Source organism: Pelodiscus sinensis, chromosome 8 (assembly GCF_049634645.1).
Source record: "Pelodiscus sinensis isolate JC-2024 chromosome 8, ASM4963464v1, whole genome shotgun sequence".
In the NCBI taxonomy this organism is placed as follows: Eukaryota; Metazoa; Chordata; order Testudines; family Trionychidae; genus Pelodiscus; species Pelodiscus sinensis.
In genome coordinates this window covers 21719179-21737286 of record NC_134718.1, presented here as the reverse complement: position 1 = coordinate 21737286, position 18108 = coordinate 21719179, and the positions used below count along the sequence as shown (strand labels likewise).

The window sequence follows — 18108 nt, the reverse complement described above, 5'->3', positions numbered from 1 at the left end:
TGTATTGTTTAGCTACAAGTCAGCTAATTTGGTTGATAACTAATTACACATATCTGAAGTGTGCAAACAGCAATGAGGGAGATGAACAAGGAGGGAAAGGAGAAGATAATTATGAAAACAGAAATGAAGTTGAATAAAGATGGGGACAGTTTGTGCAACTATTGAGAAAAAAACTTCCTTACACTAAGATCTTATCTACAAAGCCCCAGCAAAAGCGAAGTGCAACTGTGCCCTAACCGACCCATGTTAAAACTGAAGGCACAGTTCTGTTTTTCATAGGTTTTTTTTCACACTTTTTTAAATTAGTGCCTGCTCTTTTAATTTTATAAACCTTGCATAGAAAAAGACATTTTTAAAGGATTTACATTCATTTTTATTAGAAAGTCTGACAAAATCCTCATTGATTTCAGTGGGGCACATTTTACCCTGAGCACCAAAAGCCTTACAAGAAGATGCATCAAAATAAATAATAAATAATATGTATACACACAAATTCACAGGATAAATGTAGGTACCAATTTAGATGCTTAAATATATTCTTGCACTCTACGCTACAGATACCCAGGCTCATCTACTTGTTTTTGTGTTCACTCAAAGCATGATTTTTTTTATTTTTAAGTGCCACCTGTTGGAAATACTCAAATATGTTCTAGTGCAATTCTATGGCCAATTAGACACAAAATTCATGTGAAATGCAGGTGCATCTTTTCAAAATTTAGATGTGTATTTCATGAAGCAATGAATCGATCAGGTATTGGGGTTTAATATGCATGAAGATTAACCTGAAAAAACAGATATACAGAAGAGAAACTTGTTGTTTTATAGTGATGACACTTTAAACAGGAAATTCTTGATTTTAAAAAGCCAAAAAGAAAAATCAATTCTTCTGCATGAGATACTTCAACAAAATCTGAGTACTGCTTATTACAGTGTATTAACTCAATTAGAAGACTGCAGCAATTAACATAGTAGATTTTATTAACCCTGGATTGGGGGAAGGCAAAAAATTAAAGACTATTTAATTTGTTTATTCCAATGTATGAAATCAAATGTAAGGGAATTTTGTCAAACAACAGCAATCTATTCCTTCAGATTTAGAGGAAATTGTAACTGCAAAGTTAATTTCATCACAGTATGCTTCTCCATCTATCAACATCCAACAAAATCTTTATTTTATCTGTTATCCGTGATTCATATATATACAGTTGACTCTCTCTAGTCTGGCACCCTCAGGATCTGACTGGTGCCAAACCAGAGAATTTGCCAAACCACAGAGGTCAATATTGTCTGCCAACACTTCCACTGTTTACTAGGCTCTTAGAAGACATGTGGGGTAAATTAGAACTAAATAATAGCACAGAACTCTAAGAGCCAGGGCAGGTGGCTGTAAACAACCTTTATGGGACCATAGAAAACTTGGCCACACTCATGATAAGTGAACTTCCGACTAACTGCTGGACCATGAATGTTGCCAGACCAGAGTGCCGGACTAGAGAGGTTCAACCTGTATATGTCTGACAAAACAACAAGGCTTTTTCTTGAATGACAAAAGCCTTTCAAGAAGGTGCATCAAAATAAATAATAAATAATATATATACACACAAATGCACTGATTAAATATAGGTAATGATTTAGATGCTCAAATATATTCTATGTATACATAATTAAGTTTTCCTAACCAATGATTTAGGTGTAAATATAGTGATGAAAGCACACATTCTACCTTGAATCAAATACAAATCAATATTTAAAATATGAAAACAAAAAGAATGTTGCCATAAAAGTAACTGAAAGCTCTACTGAAATACTTTCTCAGTTTCTTTAACATTTATTTTTTAATATCAGACTTTACAAAACCTCAACTTTGAGATGATCAACTCTGGTTAAATCAAAAGTACTGAAATATTTAACAATGACATACTTGTAACTTAATACTAAAGAAAATCAGAATTATTATTTCCATAATTAACTGATACCTACAATAATTATGCTCCAAACATATATCCACATGGACAAAAAAGTTAAATTAATCCACATAGATTAACTCATTGGCATAATAACCCAAATGTTCAGTAAATTCACTAAATACACAAATTCAGTTCTGTTCTTTCACTACTTAAACTGAAAAATACTATCCAATTATGTTGAAGTTATTTATGCTTTTAATGTCAAAACGAGGAGACAAGAAAAACTCAGATAACTGAACACAAGACTAAATTTTATTCTGCAAAACAGAAAATTTTTTACTCATGTCATTTTTCTATACACAAGTTTATCTGTTATTTGAGTATCATGTTTCTCTTGGAAGTTAGACATAATTGTGTATAATTAATAAAAACCTCAGTTAAAATTGGTAGCCCTAAATTTCTGGATATTAGTATATAAACGGTTCCTTCTTGGCTCCTCATTACCACCTTGTAATTGTTTGTGCTAATCCTTAAAATTGCTTCTGCACTGTAAAACAAAACTTCATTTTTCCACTGTCAAACTATCCCATTTAGCACAACTACCGACACTGTATACCAATTTTGTTCCTACTTAGAGCCTTTTTTACTCCAATTCTATTAAGCATTAGACTTAGAACTCTATTTACAAAGCAAAGGTTTTAATATTAAGGCACAGAATGTATAGCATCAGTCACACATTCTACCAGATGTATCTGGCCAATTCTGTACAGATGCTTTGCAATTTTTGAACCATTGCCCAGAATCATGAAGGTTGTTTCTGTCTATGGTGCTGAAATACGTAAACCCACTCCTTCTTTCCCAATCTCCCTTAGCACTCCAAACCCCATTTTGAGAAACAGGGTGATAATTCATTCTCTGGGTTATTATTCAAAAACAAACATTAAAAAGGAATTGGCAACAAGTTTCTGCACCAGCAATCGACAGCTAGCAGACGCCTATGTATGTTTTCTATATAAAACAACTACCCTAGGACACAAACGCTACAAAGGAATTTGAGCTCCAGTCCTGATCATGGCTAATACAAATCATTGCAATCCGGTCTCTAGACTTGGAACCTTGCTGCAAATCTGCCGCTAGCTCGCTAATGCCTGTCTCGGAGCGAACCCCGCGATGACGTTGCGGGGCGCGAAGGGCAGCAGGCGAGTGAGAGCCCGAACGCAGCCGCGCTGCCTGGGAAGGGGCGATTTCCAAGAGGGGTGGGTCCCCTAACACGGTGCAGCCCCCTTTTCCCTTCCTTTTGTTCTTCGGCGGCCGGGGGGGGGGGGGTACACAACAGAAACGGGCGGCTGACAAAGGCCGTGCGCCGCGGGATCAATTCGGATCGGCGTGCACGGGGCAGTGTCAGGCTGTGCCAGGATTAGCTCGCGGAGCCCGGACCTACCGTCCCTCTCGCAGAGCTGGATCGCCTCCAGGCTCAGGTTCTTGATCACATCTTCGCAGGGGCTGGTGGGGCTGCTCATGCTGCTGCGACCCAGGCGCGGAGCCTCCATTGTGCCGGTCTCCTTCTCCCTGGGCTGCGGCAAGCGGCGGGCGGCGGGCTCGGCGGCTGGCGCGGTGGTGCGGAGCCGCGCGCTGCCTGTGGAGGCAGGGCCGGGGCGCGCGGATTGTCACTGCGGCGGAGCTGGGAGGGGGCGGCAGAGAGACGCGCGCTGACAGCCGGCTCCGCATTTAAAGGGGCCGCCGCCCGCAGCCCGGCGCTGCTGAGTCAAAGTCCTAGTGCCGCAAGCTCCCGCCGCCCCGCCCGCCACGCGGCGCTGCCGGCAGCGGGACCTGGAGCTACAGCAGCGAGCGGCGGCGTCAGGCGCCCCCCCACCCCCCGGGCGGAGAGGCTGCAGCCCCACTGCCAGGGGGAGTGTCCCGCCGCCTCTCCGGGCCTCCGGCACCGCCCTGCCCAGCCTCGGGACCCGGCCCTCGCGGCCTCCCTCCCCTCACCGCGGCGGAGCCCATCGCATGCCCCCGGGGGACCCCTCCCGCATGTGGCCGGCCCCACCACACGAGGCCCCAGTATCCCGAATGAGAAGCGAGGCAGAGAGCCGAGGAACGGGCTCCCCCGCCCCTCCCACCGCTCTCCCCAGATGCCTCGGATCCCAGGGTCCCTGCTGTTGTAATGCCCACGGGCAGAACCCAGCTTGGGGCCTGGGAGCAACAGCCGCTAGGCATGAGCCAAAGGCCATTCTGCTTGGAACCACTGCTGTGGAGCAGACTCGCTATTCCCTCTGCCAGTGGTCTTGGTGCCACTAGCACACCACGTCTGCCGGTGCCTGGGCGATGCTATGCTCCTTCCCTTGCGCTCTTCCCGGCCTTTTGCTCCTGCTCTGGCCTTTGCCTCTTCCACATGGCCCCTTACAGCTTTCTGGGAGTTCAGGAAGAGAAAGGACTAACCCTATGAACAACCCTCTTTAGGTTAGGTAGGAGTTTAATACCCTCACAGCACGGTTCAGAATTTTGCATTTACTTTTATCTTCAATTCAACCAAGCCTCTTAACACTGCAGCCTATCACAGCCCTTGTGGGACACAGAGACTCAAGATAGTGTATTGTTTCCAGAAGCTGCATCTCCAACACAAAGGTGAGGAATGCAATTTCCTCCATTTTGAGTCAGTAAAGTGCAGTTTGTGTTGCTTTCTTCACTAGACAAATTTTAGATATCACTACAGGGACATAGGAAACTTCATTCTTTCCCTCTTCCACACAATGTGATTTCTTATTTAAGGGTCACAATCACACATTTGTAGCAATTTTCTATTTCTGAACAAGCATGACACTAATAACACTCCAAAAATACACAGAATTACAGTGAACTATAGGGGCTCAATACAGGCCTGATCTACACTACCTGGTTCAGTCAATGCAAGGCTCATTATCTCATCCTAACTGTGGATACATCTGCTTTTAAATATTATGCTTGCCAACACAACTGCTTTGTTATGCTGACTTAATACCACCACCTCTCTTGAGTACCATAGCATAGAATCATAGGATTGAAGAGACCTCAGGTGGTCATCGAGTCCAGCCCCCTGCCCAAAGCAGGACCAACCCCAACTAAATCATCCCAGCCAAAGCTCTCTCAAGCCGGGACTTAAAATCCTCTAGGGATGGATATTACACCACCTCTCCAGGTAACCCATTCCAGTGCTTCACCACCCTCCTAGGGAAACAGTTTTTCCTAATATCCAACTAAAACTCTTCCGCTGCAACTTGAGACCATTGCTCCTCATTCTGGGTATGTCTACACTACAAAGTTAGTTCGAACTAACGGACGTTAGTTCGAACTAACTTTAATAGGCGCTACACTAGCGCTCCGCTAGATCGAATTTGAATCGAACTAGCGGAGCGCTTAGTTCGAACTAGGTAAACCTCATTTCACGAGGATTAAGCCTAGTTCGAACTAGCTAGTTCGAATTAAGGGGTGTGTAGCCCCTTAATTCGAACTAGTGGGAGGCTAGCCCTCCCCAGGTTTCCCTGGTGGCCACTCTGGCCAACACCAGGGAAACTCTATGCCCCCTTCCCGGCCCCGGACCCCTTAAAGGGGCACGGGCTGGCTACGGTGCCCGTGCCAGGTGCAAGCCTGCCAGCACCCAGCCAGCAGACCCTGCACCTGGCACGGCACAGAGCCACCCACCCGATGTCCCCCAGCCTACCCCCTCTTCCCGGGACCAGGCTGGCGGCTCCCGGGAGCTTGCCCTGGACCGCAAGAGGCGGGCACCTTCCTGGGCTAGTGCGGACATCGTGGACCTCGTCCACGATCTCCGCACTAGGCACAGGAAAGTGGCCGTCTAGGGCAGGAGAGCTGCCAGCCTGGCCACCCAGGAGCAGGTGTGCATGAAAATCAAGGGGGTCCACTGAGACCCCCGACCCTGAGCCCTGAGCTTACAATGGCCGTCCTGGGTCAGACCAAAGGTCCATCTAGCCCAGTAGCCTGTCTGCCGACAGCGGCCAACCCTAGGGACCCTGGAGGTGATGGACCAAAGACAGTGACCAAGCCATTGGTCTCGCGCCATCCCTTTCCAGCCTTCCACATACTTTGGGCAGGGACACCATTCCTACCCCCTGGCTAATACCACACCATGGACCCAATCTCCATGACTTGATCTCACTTCCCTTTAAACTCTGTTCTAGTTGTAGCCTTCACAGCCTCCTGCAGCAAGGAGTTCCACAGGTTAACTATTTGCTTTGGGAAGAAGAACAACTTTCTCTTACTAGTTTCAAGCCTGCTACCCATTCCTTTCCTTTGGTGTCCTCTAGTCCTTCTTTATGGGAACTCAGGAAGAACTTTTTTGAATTCACCCTCTCCACCCAACCCCTGCTTTTAGAGACCTCTATCCTGTCCCCCCTCCGTCTCCCCTTTTCTAAGCTGAACAGTCCCAGTCTCTGTAGCCTTTCTTCATCTGGGATCTGTTCCCAACCCCTGATCATGTTAGTTGCCCTCCCCTCTCCCAGCCTTTCTCTTCCCCTCTCCCAGCTCCTTTTCCCAGTCTCCCCCAGTTTTGTTCAATAAAGACAGAGTCAATGTTGGAAGAAACATTATCTTTATTTTGTACATCAATAAGAAGGGGGGCTAGAGAAGGGTAAGTGGAAGAAGGTGAGGGAGGAATGGGGTACGAGCCCCCGATGGGGAGGACTGGGCTGGCTCTGCGGGCTTCTGGGGGTGGAAGCTCTCCTGCAGCCCCCCGATTGCCCCCTCTCCCCAGATGGCAGCCTGCGGCAAGTGCAGCTGGGCTGATGGCCGAGTGGTGTGATGTGCCCAGTGTGGGTACTCCGGGCACTCCAAGCCAGAACTTCTTTGCAAGCGGGGCACCCCTTAGAACTGTGTGTCCGGGGTGGGGGTCGGGTCCCTTTAAGCGCAGCCCTCGGCTAGCCTGAGACAGCATCTCCACGCTCTAAGTCCTCCTCTGATGCCCTGCCGGCACTGCTTCCGGCCATCCTTAACCCCGGTTCAGGGTCCACTCTATGTGGACATGCTAGTTCGAATTAGCAAAACGCTAATTCGAACTAGTTTTTTAGTCTGGATGCGTTAGTTCGAATTAGCTTAGTTCAAATTAACTAACTAACTAAGTTCGAATTAGTGCTGTAGTGTAGACATACCCTCTGTTTCCCACAGCTTTTGGGGAAGGGGGCATAGGGCTTCTCGTACCTTTTGGCCTGGTTCCGTGGTTATCTCATGATACGTTAGGTCCGTCTGTCCTGATTGGCTGGTTAGCCCCTGTTGATACCTGATGAGTAGTTCCTGTAGTTCGCACCACTGTTCGGGGTCCAGTTCTTCCCCCATCCATACTTCATCAACCTTTGCTTCCTCCTTTCCCCACGGGCCAAACTCCATGGCTACGTCTACACTGGCCCCTTTTCCGGAAGGGGCATGTAAATTTCACCAGTCGTCGTAGGGAAATCCGCAGGGGATTTAAATATCCCCCGCGGCATTTAAATAAAAATGTCCGCCGCTTTTTTCCGGCTTTTAAAAAAGCCGGAAAAGAGCGTCTACACTGGCCCCGATCCTCCGGAAAAAGTGCCCTTTTCCGGAGGGTCTTATTCCTACTTTGAAAAAGTGCACTTTTTCCGGAGGATCGGGGCCAGTGTAGACGCTCTTTTCCGGCTTTTTTAAAAGCCGGAAAAAAGCGGCGGACATTTTTATTTAAATGCCGCGGGGGATATTTAAATCCCCTGCGGATTTCCCTACGACGACTGGTGAAATTTACATGCCCCTTCCGGAAAAGGGGCCAGTGTAGACGTAGCCCATGTCCGTAGGTTGGGTGCAAATGAGGAGCGCTTCCCTAGGCTCCCACTTTTTCAATAGGTTTATATGGTAGATCTGGGTGGCCTTCCTTTTCCCGTCTATTTGGACCTCATAGTCCACCTCTCCAACTTTCCTTACCACCTTGTAGGGCCCCCGCCACCAGGCCAGCAACTTAGATTCTTCCATGGGGAGTAACACCAGGACTTGCTCCCCAGGCTCAAACTCCCTCACTTCAGCTGCCCGGTTGTACTGCTGGGCCTGGGTCTCCTGGGCTTTTTACAAGTTCTCCCTGGCCCACTCCCCTAAGGCTCGCAGCCTCTGCCTTAGTCTGACTACATATTGAATGGAGCCCCAGCTTGGGGAATCTTGCCCCTCCCATTCCTCCCATACTAGATCTAATAGGCCGCTGGGCCAACGGCTGTATAACATCTCTCAGGGGGAATACCCGACTGATGCTTGGGGCACTTCACGGATCGCGAACGTGAGTGCTGGTAGTAACCTATTCCAATTGCAGGGCTCCTCTCGGACAAACTTACGTAACATAGTCTTCAAGGTCCAGTCGAACCTTTCGACCAGCCCATTGGTCTGGGGATAGTACACCAACATTCTGATTTTCTTGACCCGTAGCCACTTAGGGTATGTCTACACTACAGTGCTATTTCAAATTAACTTATTTCGAATTAGTTAATTTGAAATAAGCTAATTCAAAATAACACATCTAAACCCAAAAACTAATTCGAAATAGCATTTTTCTAATTTGATTGGCTGCTGGGTCGCATTTAAGGGCAACTGAAACCAGTTCCAGCAGGGCATCAGGTCAGTAGTTGCTTTGTGTGGCTGCTGTCTGAGGCTATCTGAGGTTCGTGCTTAAAGGGACCCCCCTGGACAGCCAGTTCTCAGCTTTCCCATTTGCTTGCCTACCTGGCCAAGGGACAGCAAAACATTTTCCTCTCCGACTGCTTCGGTCGCTCTCCTTTGGGACACCACAGTACTCGACACCATGGAGCCAGAGCCACCCCTGGGCACTCTGGTGCTCATGTTGAATGTCTTGCTGCAAGCCTGGCAGCAATTTCTGGAGGCTGCCCGGCACCTTCTGCTGCAGCCCAGCCCCCTGGCCCTCCCCCTGCCCGCCTTGGGGGCCCTAGAGGAACAGCGTCCGGATGCCAGCGTGCTCCGCCGCATCTGGCGTCTGGACACCAGCAGCGACTGGTGGGACCATATCAACCTGGAGTGCTGGGGAGACCAACAGTGGACCCAGAACTTCAGGATGAAGAAGGACACTTTCCTGGAGCTCTGCGAGTGACTCACCCCTGCTCTGCAGCGACGGGACACACACATGAGGCCTGCCATTCCCTTCCACAAGCGAGTGACCATCGCCCTCTGGAAGCTCTCCACGCTGGATAGCTACTGATCTGTCGGGAACCAGTGCGGCATGGAGAGATCCACCATAGGAGTGGTGCTCATGCAGGTACAGCACTCACTGGCCACTGGGCAAGGACAGAGGGGTTGCAAGGAGAACGTGCACTGCCCCAGGGAAAACGGGGAGGAGGTGGTGTAAGTGTCCTCCCCGGGAGGGTTTGGTCCATCCTGGCCATGCTACAGACGGCCCGCGGTGGCCAAGATTGCAGCAGGGGTTGCTCCTGGGAGTGGGGCACAGGACAGTAGCGGGGAAAAAACACTCTCAGCCACCCGGGTGCCCCAATGACCCTTGGTTTTGTGTGTCTCTCTGCAGGTGGTCAAGGCCATCAACAGGGTGCTGCTCTGCAGAGTTGTCTGCCTCACTGACCTGGACGCGGTCATCCAGGGGTTCAGCGCCCTCGGCTTCCCCAACTGCAGAGGCGCAATCGACAGGATGCACATCCCCATCCATGCCCCTACCCAGCTGGCCTCCCTCTACAATAACTGCAAGGGATACTTCTCCATGATCCTGCAGGCCGTGTCTTACCACCAGGACCAGTTCATGAACATCAGTGAGGGCTGGTCCAGCAAGGCACACGAAGCGCAGGTGTACCGCAACTCCTATGTGTGCCAGAGGCTGCATGCTGGGACTTTCTTCCCTGACCGCCACATCAGGGTCGGGGACATGGACATGCCAGTGTGCCTGGTCAGGGATGCGGCCTACCCCCTACAGCCCTGGCTCATGAAGCCCTACACGGGACACCTCAGCCTCTCCCGGCAGACCTTCAATGCCAGGCTCAGCAGGGCTCGCATCGTGGTTGAGGGGGCCTTTGGTCGACTGAAAGTACGGTTTAGGTGCCTCCTCACCCAGCTTGACCTCTCCCAGCACAATATTCTGCACGTGGTGGCAGCATGCTGTGTGCTCCACAATTTACGTGAGAGGAAGGGGGAGGCTTTCCTGCCAGCCTGGATAGCAGAGCTGCCCACCTGGCTGGCCAGTACACACAGCCCTGCATGGCTGCCAGCGAGGAGGCCCTTCGGGGGGCTGTCTGCATCCAGGACGCCCTGCGGGAGAGCTTCCAGGTGGATGAGGACTGAAGTCCCCCTGGCGTGCCCCACTGGGATCTGGGGCCTTATATTCCTCCCCCACCTCCTTCCCATTTCCCCTCCCTACCCCCCTCCTGATCTACAATAAAAACACCTGTGTTGCCACAAAAAAAGTCTTTATTTCACATAACTCAGGTGGGAGGAGCGGGGGAATGAGGGCGGGAGAGGGGAGGGGGAAAACCTGGAAGGAGGGATCTGGAAGGGGGAGGCAAGGAGAGGAAGGGGGAGGTGAAGCTCAGGGTTGAGGGTCTTGCTGGCTCTCCTGTCTCACAGCACTGCGGGTGCAGGGGCGTTGGGGGGGAGTGGGTGTGGAGGGTGGGGCAGGAAGGGTAGGGGGGGAAGAAGCTGGAGGAGGCGCAGGGGTGGGAGGAGGAGTGATAGCTGGGGCGGCCGCAGGGGCTGAAGCAGCAAGAGGCAGCAAGTGGTCCGCCAGGGCCTGCAGGTGCTCTCGGAGGGCACGGCCCTGCTCCCGGAACTCCCTCAAGCTCTCCTGCCACAGCTACAGGTCCTCTTGTGCCCACTGCTCCTGGCTGTGGACTTGCCATCCATGCAACCGTAGCTGTTTCCTCTGGAACTCCTTCAGGGTGCGGGTGCTGCGGCTGTGATGAAACAAGAGAAGTGGTCAGTTCTCCTTGGGGACACAGTGGGTGAAACCCAGCCCCCCTCTGAAAGGCAAGGATGGCAGGTGTCCACACCATCATGTCCTGCTATCCCCGGGAATGTGAGCTGGCCCAGGACTGCACCCCAGCTCCTTTGCTGCCCACAGTATGGTGGGAGGGCGGGGGGAAGGGAAGATGTGCAGTGTCTGAGGTGGCATCTGGAGGGAGGGCAGTGTGCAGTGTCTCTCCCCGGGGTAAAGTCCCTGGGCTCCCACTCCGCCCCCCCCCGACCCCACATAAGGGGACCATGATGTCACTCACATGTGGAGGCCTCCCCGGCCTCAGATGAGGCTGCTGACAGGCTCTCTGGGAAGGCTCGGTGGTCCTGAGTGCAGGGCTGGCTCCCTGCAGGCTCCTGGCTGCCATCCTCCTCCTCCTCCTCCTCCTCTTCCCCTGTGTCAGGGGCAGGGCCCTCTGCCCCAGGGTCAATGATGACCAGGGGGGCACGGATCGTCTGACCAACCCAGGATATGGTCCAGGGCCTCAAAGTGAGGGCAGGCCTCTGGGTCAGCCCCTGACTGGGAGACCCTCGTATAGGCCTGCCGCAGCTCAATGCTTTCTTTGCCTCTATATTCATGGACAAGGTTGGCTCTTGGACTTCTGCGCTAAGTGACGCAAGATGGGATGAAGAAGGACAGCCCGTGGTGGGTAAAGAACAGGTTAGGAACTATTTAGAAAAGCTAAACGTACATAAATCCATGGGGGGTCCGGACTTAGTGTATCTGAGGTTTCTGAGGGAGTTGGCAAATGTCATTGAGGATCCTGTGGCCATTATCTTTGAAAAGTCGTGGAGATCAGGAGAAATCCCGGATGATTGGAAAAAGGCAAATGTAGTGCCCATCTTCAAAAAAGGGAAGAAGGACGATCCAGGGAACTATAGGCCGGTCAGTCTTACCTCGGTTCCTGGAAAAATCATGGAAGGGATCCTTAAGGAATCTATTTTGAGGCACTTGGATGAGAGGAAAGTGATTAGGAATAGTCAGCATGGATTCACAAAGTGCAAGTCGTGCCTGACCAATCTGATTAGCTTCTATGATGAGGTAACTGGATCGGTGGACATGGAAAAGTCAGTGGATGTGATATACCTTGACTTTAGCAAGGCTTTTGATACGGTCTCTCACAATATTCTTGCCAGCAAGTTAAGGGAATGTGGATTGGATAATGGACGGTAAGATGGCTAGAAAGATGGCTAGAAGGCCGGGCCCAGCGGGTAGTGATCAACAGCTCGATGTCAGGATGGCGGTCGGTTTCTAGCGGAGTGCCCCAAGGTTCGGTTCTAGGACCGGTTTTGTTCAATATCTTTATTAATGACCTGGATGAGGGGATGGATTGCACCCTCAGCAAGTTTGCGGATGACACTAAGCTGGGGGGAGAGGTAGATACACTTAAGGGCAGAGATAGAGTTCAGAGTGACTTAGACAAATTGGAGGATTGGGCCACAAGAAATCTGATGGGGTTCTACAAGGACAAGTGTAGAGTCCTGCACTTGGGACGGAAGAATCCCAAGCATAGTTACAAGCTGGGGACCAACCAGTTAAGTAGTGGTTCTGCAGAAAGGGACCTGGGGGTTACAGTGAATGAGAAGCTGGATAACTGTCAACAGTGTGCCCTTGTAGCCAAGAAGGCTAATAGCGTATTAGTTTGCATTAAGAGGAGCATTGCCAGCAGATCCAGAGATGTCATTATTCCCCTTTATTCGGCTTTGGTGAGGCCACATCTGGAGTATTGTGTCCAGTTCTGGGCCCTCCACTACGAAAAGGATGTGGACGCATTGGAGAGGGTCCAGCGGAGGGCAATCAAAATGATTAGGGGGCTGGAGCATATGACTTATGAGGAGAGGCTCAGGGACGTGGGTCTGTTTAGTCTGCAGAAGCGAAGAGTGAGGGGGGATTTGATAGCAGCCTTCAACTTCCTGAGGGGAGGCTCCAAAGAGGATGAAGAGAGGCTGTTCTCAATAGTGACAGATGGCAGAACAAGGAGCAATGGTCTCAAGTTGTGGTGGGAGAGGTCCAGGTTGGATATTAGGAAAAAGTATTTCACTAGGAGGGTAGTGAAGCACTGGAATGGGTTACCTAGGGAAGTAGTGGAGTCTCCATCCCTAGAGGTGTTTAAGTCTCGGCTTGACAAAGCCCTGGCCGGGTTGATTTAGTTGGGATTGGTCCTGCCTAGAGCAGGGGGCTGGACTTGATGATCTTTTGATGTCTCTTCCAGCTCTATGGTTCTATGATTCTATGATTTGTAGTGCACCTGCTCTTGGGTACGCATGTGGCCTCTGGTGGCCAGGCTGGCAGCCATGTGGCTGTAGATGGCCGCATTCCTGTGCCTGGTGCAGAGATCATGGGCATTGGAGGCCTTCCCTCAAATCTCAGTGAGACCCACGATCTCTGCACTTGACCAGGAAGTCGCCTGCCTTTTGCAGCCCCTGGCAGGCTCCTGGGAGCTGCCAGCCTGGTCCTGGGAAGAGGTGGAGGGCTGGGTGGTAGCGGGTGGGTGGCTCATGCTGTTCCAGGTGCACTGTCTGCTGGCTGTGTGCTGGCAGGCTGGCAACTGGCACAGGCACTGTGGCCAGAGTCTGCCCCTTTAAGGGCTCCGGGGTTGCGGGGGGAGCAGACGAGTTCTCCTGGTTGTGGCCACAGTGGCCACCAGGGCTCCCTGGAAGGGCTGGAGGCCAGCTAATTTGAAATAGGTGTCTACACAGCACTTATTTCAAATTAGCTATTTCGAATTTGGCATTATTCCTCGTAGAATGAGGTTTACCAAATTCAAAATAAGGGCTCCTTATGTGTAGACAGCTATTAAAGTTAATTTGAAATAATGTCTGTTATTTTGAATTAACTCTGTAGTGTAGACATACCCTTATACAATTCTGCTATTACTCGGGAGGTCACGTTCGGGTCTTGGTCCGTCAATAGCTTCCCACCCTAGAAAATATTTTCATCAACTCCTCTGCTATCATGGGTGCTGTAGTCATTCGCAAAGGCACGGCCTCTGGGTACCGTGTCGCGTAGACCAGGGTTACCAGTATGTACTGATGTCCTCACCACGACCATTCTAGGGGGCCAACTAAGTCCAATGCGATGCATTCAAAAGGAGTGGCACCAGCGGGGCTTTCTGGAGTTTCCCTTGCGAGGTATACTGACACTCTGGGCAAAAGTTTTTGATCTCCTTATACACCTCGGGCCAGAAAAATCATTGTAATATCCGCTGCTGTTTCTTGTCTAGACCCAGGTGTCTGGCCCAGTGGTTATCGTGTGCCAGTTCCATGACCTGCCTCCGGTAGGGGCTGGGGACCAACAATTGTACCTGCTCTTCCTGCCTCTCCCCACCGGGGACCACTCTATATAGGCGATCACCCTGTACCTCAAAGTGGGGGCCCTGATAGCCTCCCGAGTCCCTGCCATTCGGGTTTGCTTCCACATGTTTCGTAAGGTCGTGTCACTTCCTTGTTGGGTCAGGAAGTCCCCTTCGTCCACTCCACAGCCACGGGTTCGGGTACCCGGGGGGGTGGGTGTCTCATCTCCTTGGCCACACACACGATATCAGTGCCTGGCCACTGTGCCTTGCCCCTGGGCTTCATTGCTCTAGGGCTTCACCAAATGCCTGAAGCCTGGCCAGTCTCTGCCCAACAGGACCACATGGGTCAGTCGGGGTGACTCTGCCACTTCGCAGACCACCTCCTCTCACCCGTCATTGATCTAGACCCTGGTTGTAGGGTATGCATGTACGTCCCCGTGCACACAGTGTATCCACAGTCATTGCCCTTGGGACGGGGCTACTCCAACCACATCGGTCCTAACCAGGGTCTGCCTGCACCCTGAGTCCACTATTGCTTCCACCCACCTTCCTTTTACCCTTACCCTCCGGGTTATCTGCTGCTGGCTTAACCCTTTCCACAGGGTACCCACCTTAGTTGGCAGTCCATAGGTACAGTTCATGAGGGGGCAGTCTCTTTGAAAATGTCCTTCCTTCCCGCATTGATAATATGCCCCTCCAGGGGCCGGAGTCACTTTCACTGGGGTCCGCCACTCATTTTGAGTGGGAGGTGACCCTCCATCCAAAGGTTCTCGGGTCCGCCACACCGGGGCCAGTCTCCTTTCGGTATTTGGCCCAGGTACTGCCTTTGGTGGATTATGGGCTGGGGGGGCGACTATCTTTCCCGTGTAGGAGGGGACCCTTTAGACCTGGGGCATAAGGGGCCATCTTCCCCTTCCAATCAATGCCTTCCACGGAGCTGAAGCATTCCATAAGGGAGACAGCCTCTTCTAGGGTATGTCTACACTACCCCGCTAGTTCGAACTAGGAGGGTAATGTATGCATACCGCACTTGCTAATGAAGCCCGGGATTTGAATTTCCCGGGCTTCATTAGCATAAGAGGGGAGCCGCCATTTTTAAATCCCCACTGCTTCGAACCCCGTGCAGCGCGGCTACACGGGGCTTGAACTAGGTAGTTCGGACTAGGTGCCTATTCCGAACTACCGTTACTCCTCATGAAACGAGGTGTACCGGTAGTTCGGAATAGGCACCTAGTCCGTACTACCTAGTTCGAGCCCCGTGTAGCCGCGCTGCACGGGGTTCGAAGCAGCGGGGATTTAAAAATGGCGGCTCCCCTCTTATGCTAATGAAGCCCGGGAAATTCAAATCCCGGGCTTCATTAGCAAGTGCGGTATGCATACATTACCCTCCTAGTTCGAACTAGGAGGGTAGTGTAGACATACCCCTAGGGTGTTGGGGAGGTGTCGCCAGACCCATCACTGCCTGTCAGGTGTCAGGATTTGGATGTATTGTTCCAGTATCACCTTTTCTGCTATCTGCATGGCGGAGCTGTTCTCAGGCTCCAGCCGCCTCCTTCCCGCCTCTTTCACCTGTTGCGTGACCGCCCTGGGTGTTTCGCCTGGCCCGTACCTTGCGTCCCTAAAGCGTCACCAATATGTTTTGGGGGTCATGTCCAACTGGTCCAGGATCACTTCCTTTACCTTAAAGTAGCAAAGCACATCCTTTGTTGACATCCCCCAATAAGCCAGATGCACGGGCCCAGATAGATACAGGGCCAGCAGAGTGGCCCAATGTTCCTGCAGCTATCTTGCTGCCATGGCCACCCTTTCAAATGTCACTAGGAACTCTTCCGGTTCGTCCTATGGTCCCATCTTCGATAGCCTTATCAGCAGCTGGCTGCCTACGTTCAGCCCTTCCTAGCCGCTTATTACACTGTCTCCCCCCACTCGCTGTCCGCTTGTTCCTTCCGCCATCTCTCATAATTCGCTAACCAGCTGCCTTTGTTGTTCTTGGAACTGCACGGCCATCTGTTGTAACAAGCTGGGTCTGCTGTTGTTGTTGCTGTCTCTGGCTGTCCAGAAGCTTGCTCACTTCCATCTTTGGACCTCTACAACAAAGTCACCATTAAATTGTGGGGTCTCATCTCAATTTCCTAGCTCTCCCACAGGGCTGGGTTCGATGCCCACATTCTCCACCACATCTACAAGGTCAAAAACACCGTGTCGGATTCTCTAAAGGCGTCTTTATTCTGTAACCCCACTCTCACCCAAATTCCATTGAGTCACCACAGTGTATCCCGTCCCAAATTAGCTCTGGTCTTCCTCACACTGGTTGGTCGTGCCTCGGGCACTACGGGGTGTGGGGTGGGGGACTCAGGCCTGCCCACTCTCCCGAGTCCCAACCCAGGGCCCTAAGGCAGGGAGACGACTCCCTGTCCAGTGGGTGGGGTAATAACCCCTAAACTCACCTGCTCTTGGGTTCCACAGCTCCGCCCTGGGCCACTTCCTACTCTGCTGCCTCAGCCCCTTCATCCCCCCAACGATCCCGGGGTCTGAGTTACCTCACTCGGCATCGGGCCTCCTCTTCCTTGAGTTCCTGTCCTGGCTCTTGTGAGGTCCTTCCCCTCCTCTCCAGCGTCTCTGGGCCTACATTTCAATGCCCCCCTCCCATCTTGGCATGTGGCGTCATTGCCCGATGTCGCCTGGCTGTCTTTACCTGGCACCCTGGGGCCAAGTCATCTTTACCTGGCACCCTGGGGCCAAGTCGTGCAGTGCTGACGTCACCCGCGTGCGCCACCCTCTCGCCCAGCTGGCGTTCTCAGCACCGGAATCTGGTCGGGTTCGGGTGTCCCCCTCCCATGGACCCTACGCAGTTGCTCCAGCAGCTGCCCCATGGGCATCCCTACCCAAGAGTCCCTTTTCCTGGGCCTCCCTGGCCCTCCTGAGTGCGAGGTTGCAGCACCCCGCCACAGCTTCTGTGAGTAGTATGAAGAAAACATCAAAGTCAATATACTTAGGCTGATGAAATATCAGTGTAGACACTGTGTTGCTTACATTAACAGTTACTGGTTCTGGTCACTGCTGTGAACTCTGTTGCCAAAAGGCTAGCTAGCTGCCTCTTTCTAAAGTCCCACTTTTTTTCTTTTAATTCCTTGTCCTTGTTGCTTAGGTTCATAAGTATACCTCCCCTGTGTTGTGTGCAATTGTCCACCTGGCCACAGTGTCTCCCCACTACAGATATACTCCTGTTTGGAGTATACAGATGTTGAATCTTCCCAGTGTGCGGGGAGAAAAGGCTGTGCTGTCACAGCTCTGATCCAGCCTTAGAAACATTGGCATGTCTATGCAGACTGCTCAGGACATAGAGAAGAAGGACTACCAAAGCCAAAGAGTTTGGGCAGATGTACTAAAAGACAAGGGAGGACAACAATCTACCTGGTGCAGAGCTGCAGACCTGCTGCTTTTAGAAAAAGCTGTGTGCTATCCTTAGCTGAGATTGCACCACTCTATGCAATAGTCTTGTCCATTAAAGCCTCCACCATAAAGGAGGAGAAAGAGATGGACAAGTAAGAAGAGAAGAAATATAGAGGACAGAATTGGGGGGGGGGGAGTGTCCAGCCCCACAGTGAACCAGGACATAATATTAGTCCAGCTAGTCCTAACAGTTGTGCATGGATGAGTCTGATGAAGGGGAAGGAATTCCTGGTACATGTGGTTTTTGCTTTAAAACTACCAGGATGGAACCCCCAAAGTAGCAGGGTTGATTTTCTTTATTTGTTTGTATTTGTGCTACAAGAGGTATTGAAACAAGCAAGAGAGAGAGAGAGTTACTATCAGTTTTTCTTTCCCCTGAACAGTACAGCAAAGACATGAAGAGCAGCTTGCTTATGTGCATAGGGATGTCCCATGAATACTCCAATGGAAGTTTCATGGAGGTGCACTGCAATCCTCTGCTAGAGGTTCCTGGGGAGGGC

At 51.2% G+C, this 18108-nt stretch overlaps 1 protein-coding gene across 1 annotated transcript in view; it reads right to left on the bottom strand.

Moving 5' to 3' along the window:
- PHYHIPL (phytanoyl-CoA 2-hydroxylase interacting protein like) overlaps positions 1-3737 on the bottom strand; it is a 51315-nt gene extending 47578 nt beyond the window's left edge. Inside the window, exon 1 of the mRNA XM_006132124.4 lies at positions 3349-3737. Coding sequence (XP_006132186.1) covers positions 3349-3457 — 109 coding nt within the window. The 5' untranslated portion in view covers positions 3458-3737. The remainder of the gene's footprint in view (positions 1-3348) is intronic.
- Between the last annotated feature and the right edge of the window lie 14371 nt (positions 3738-18108).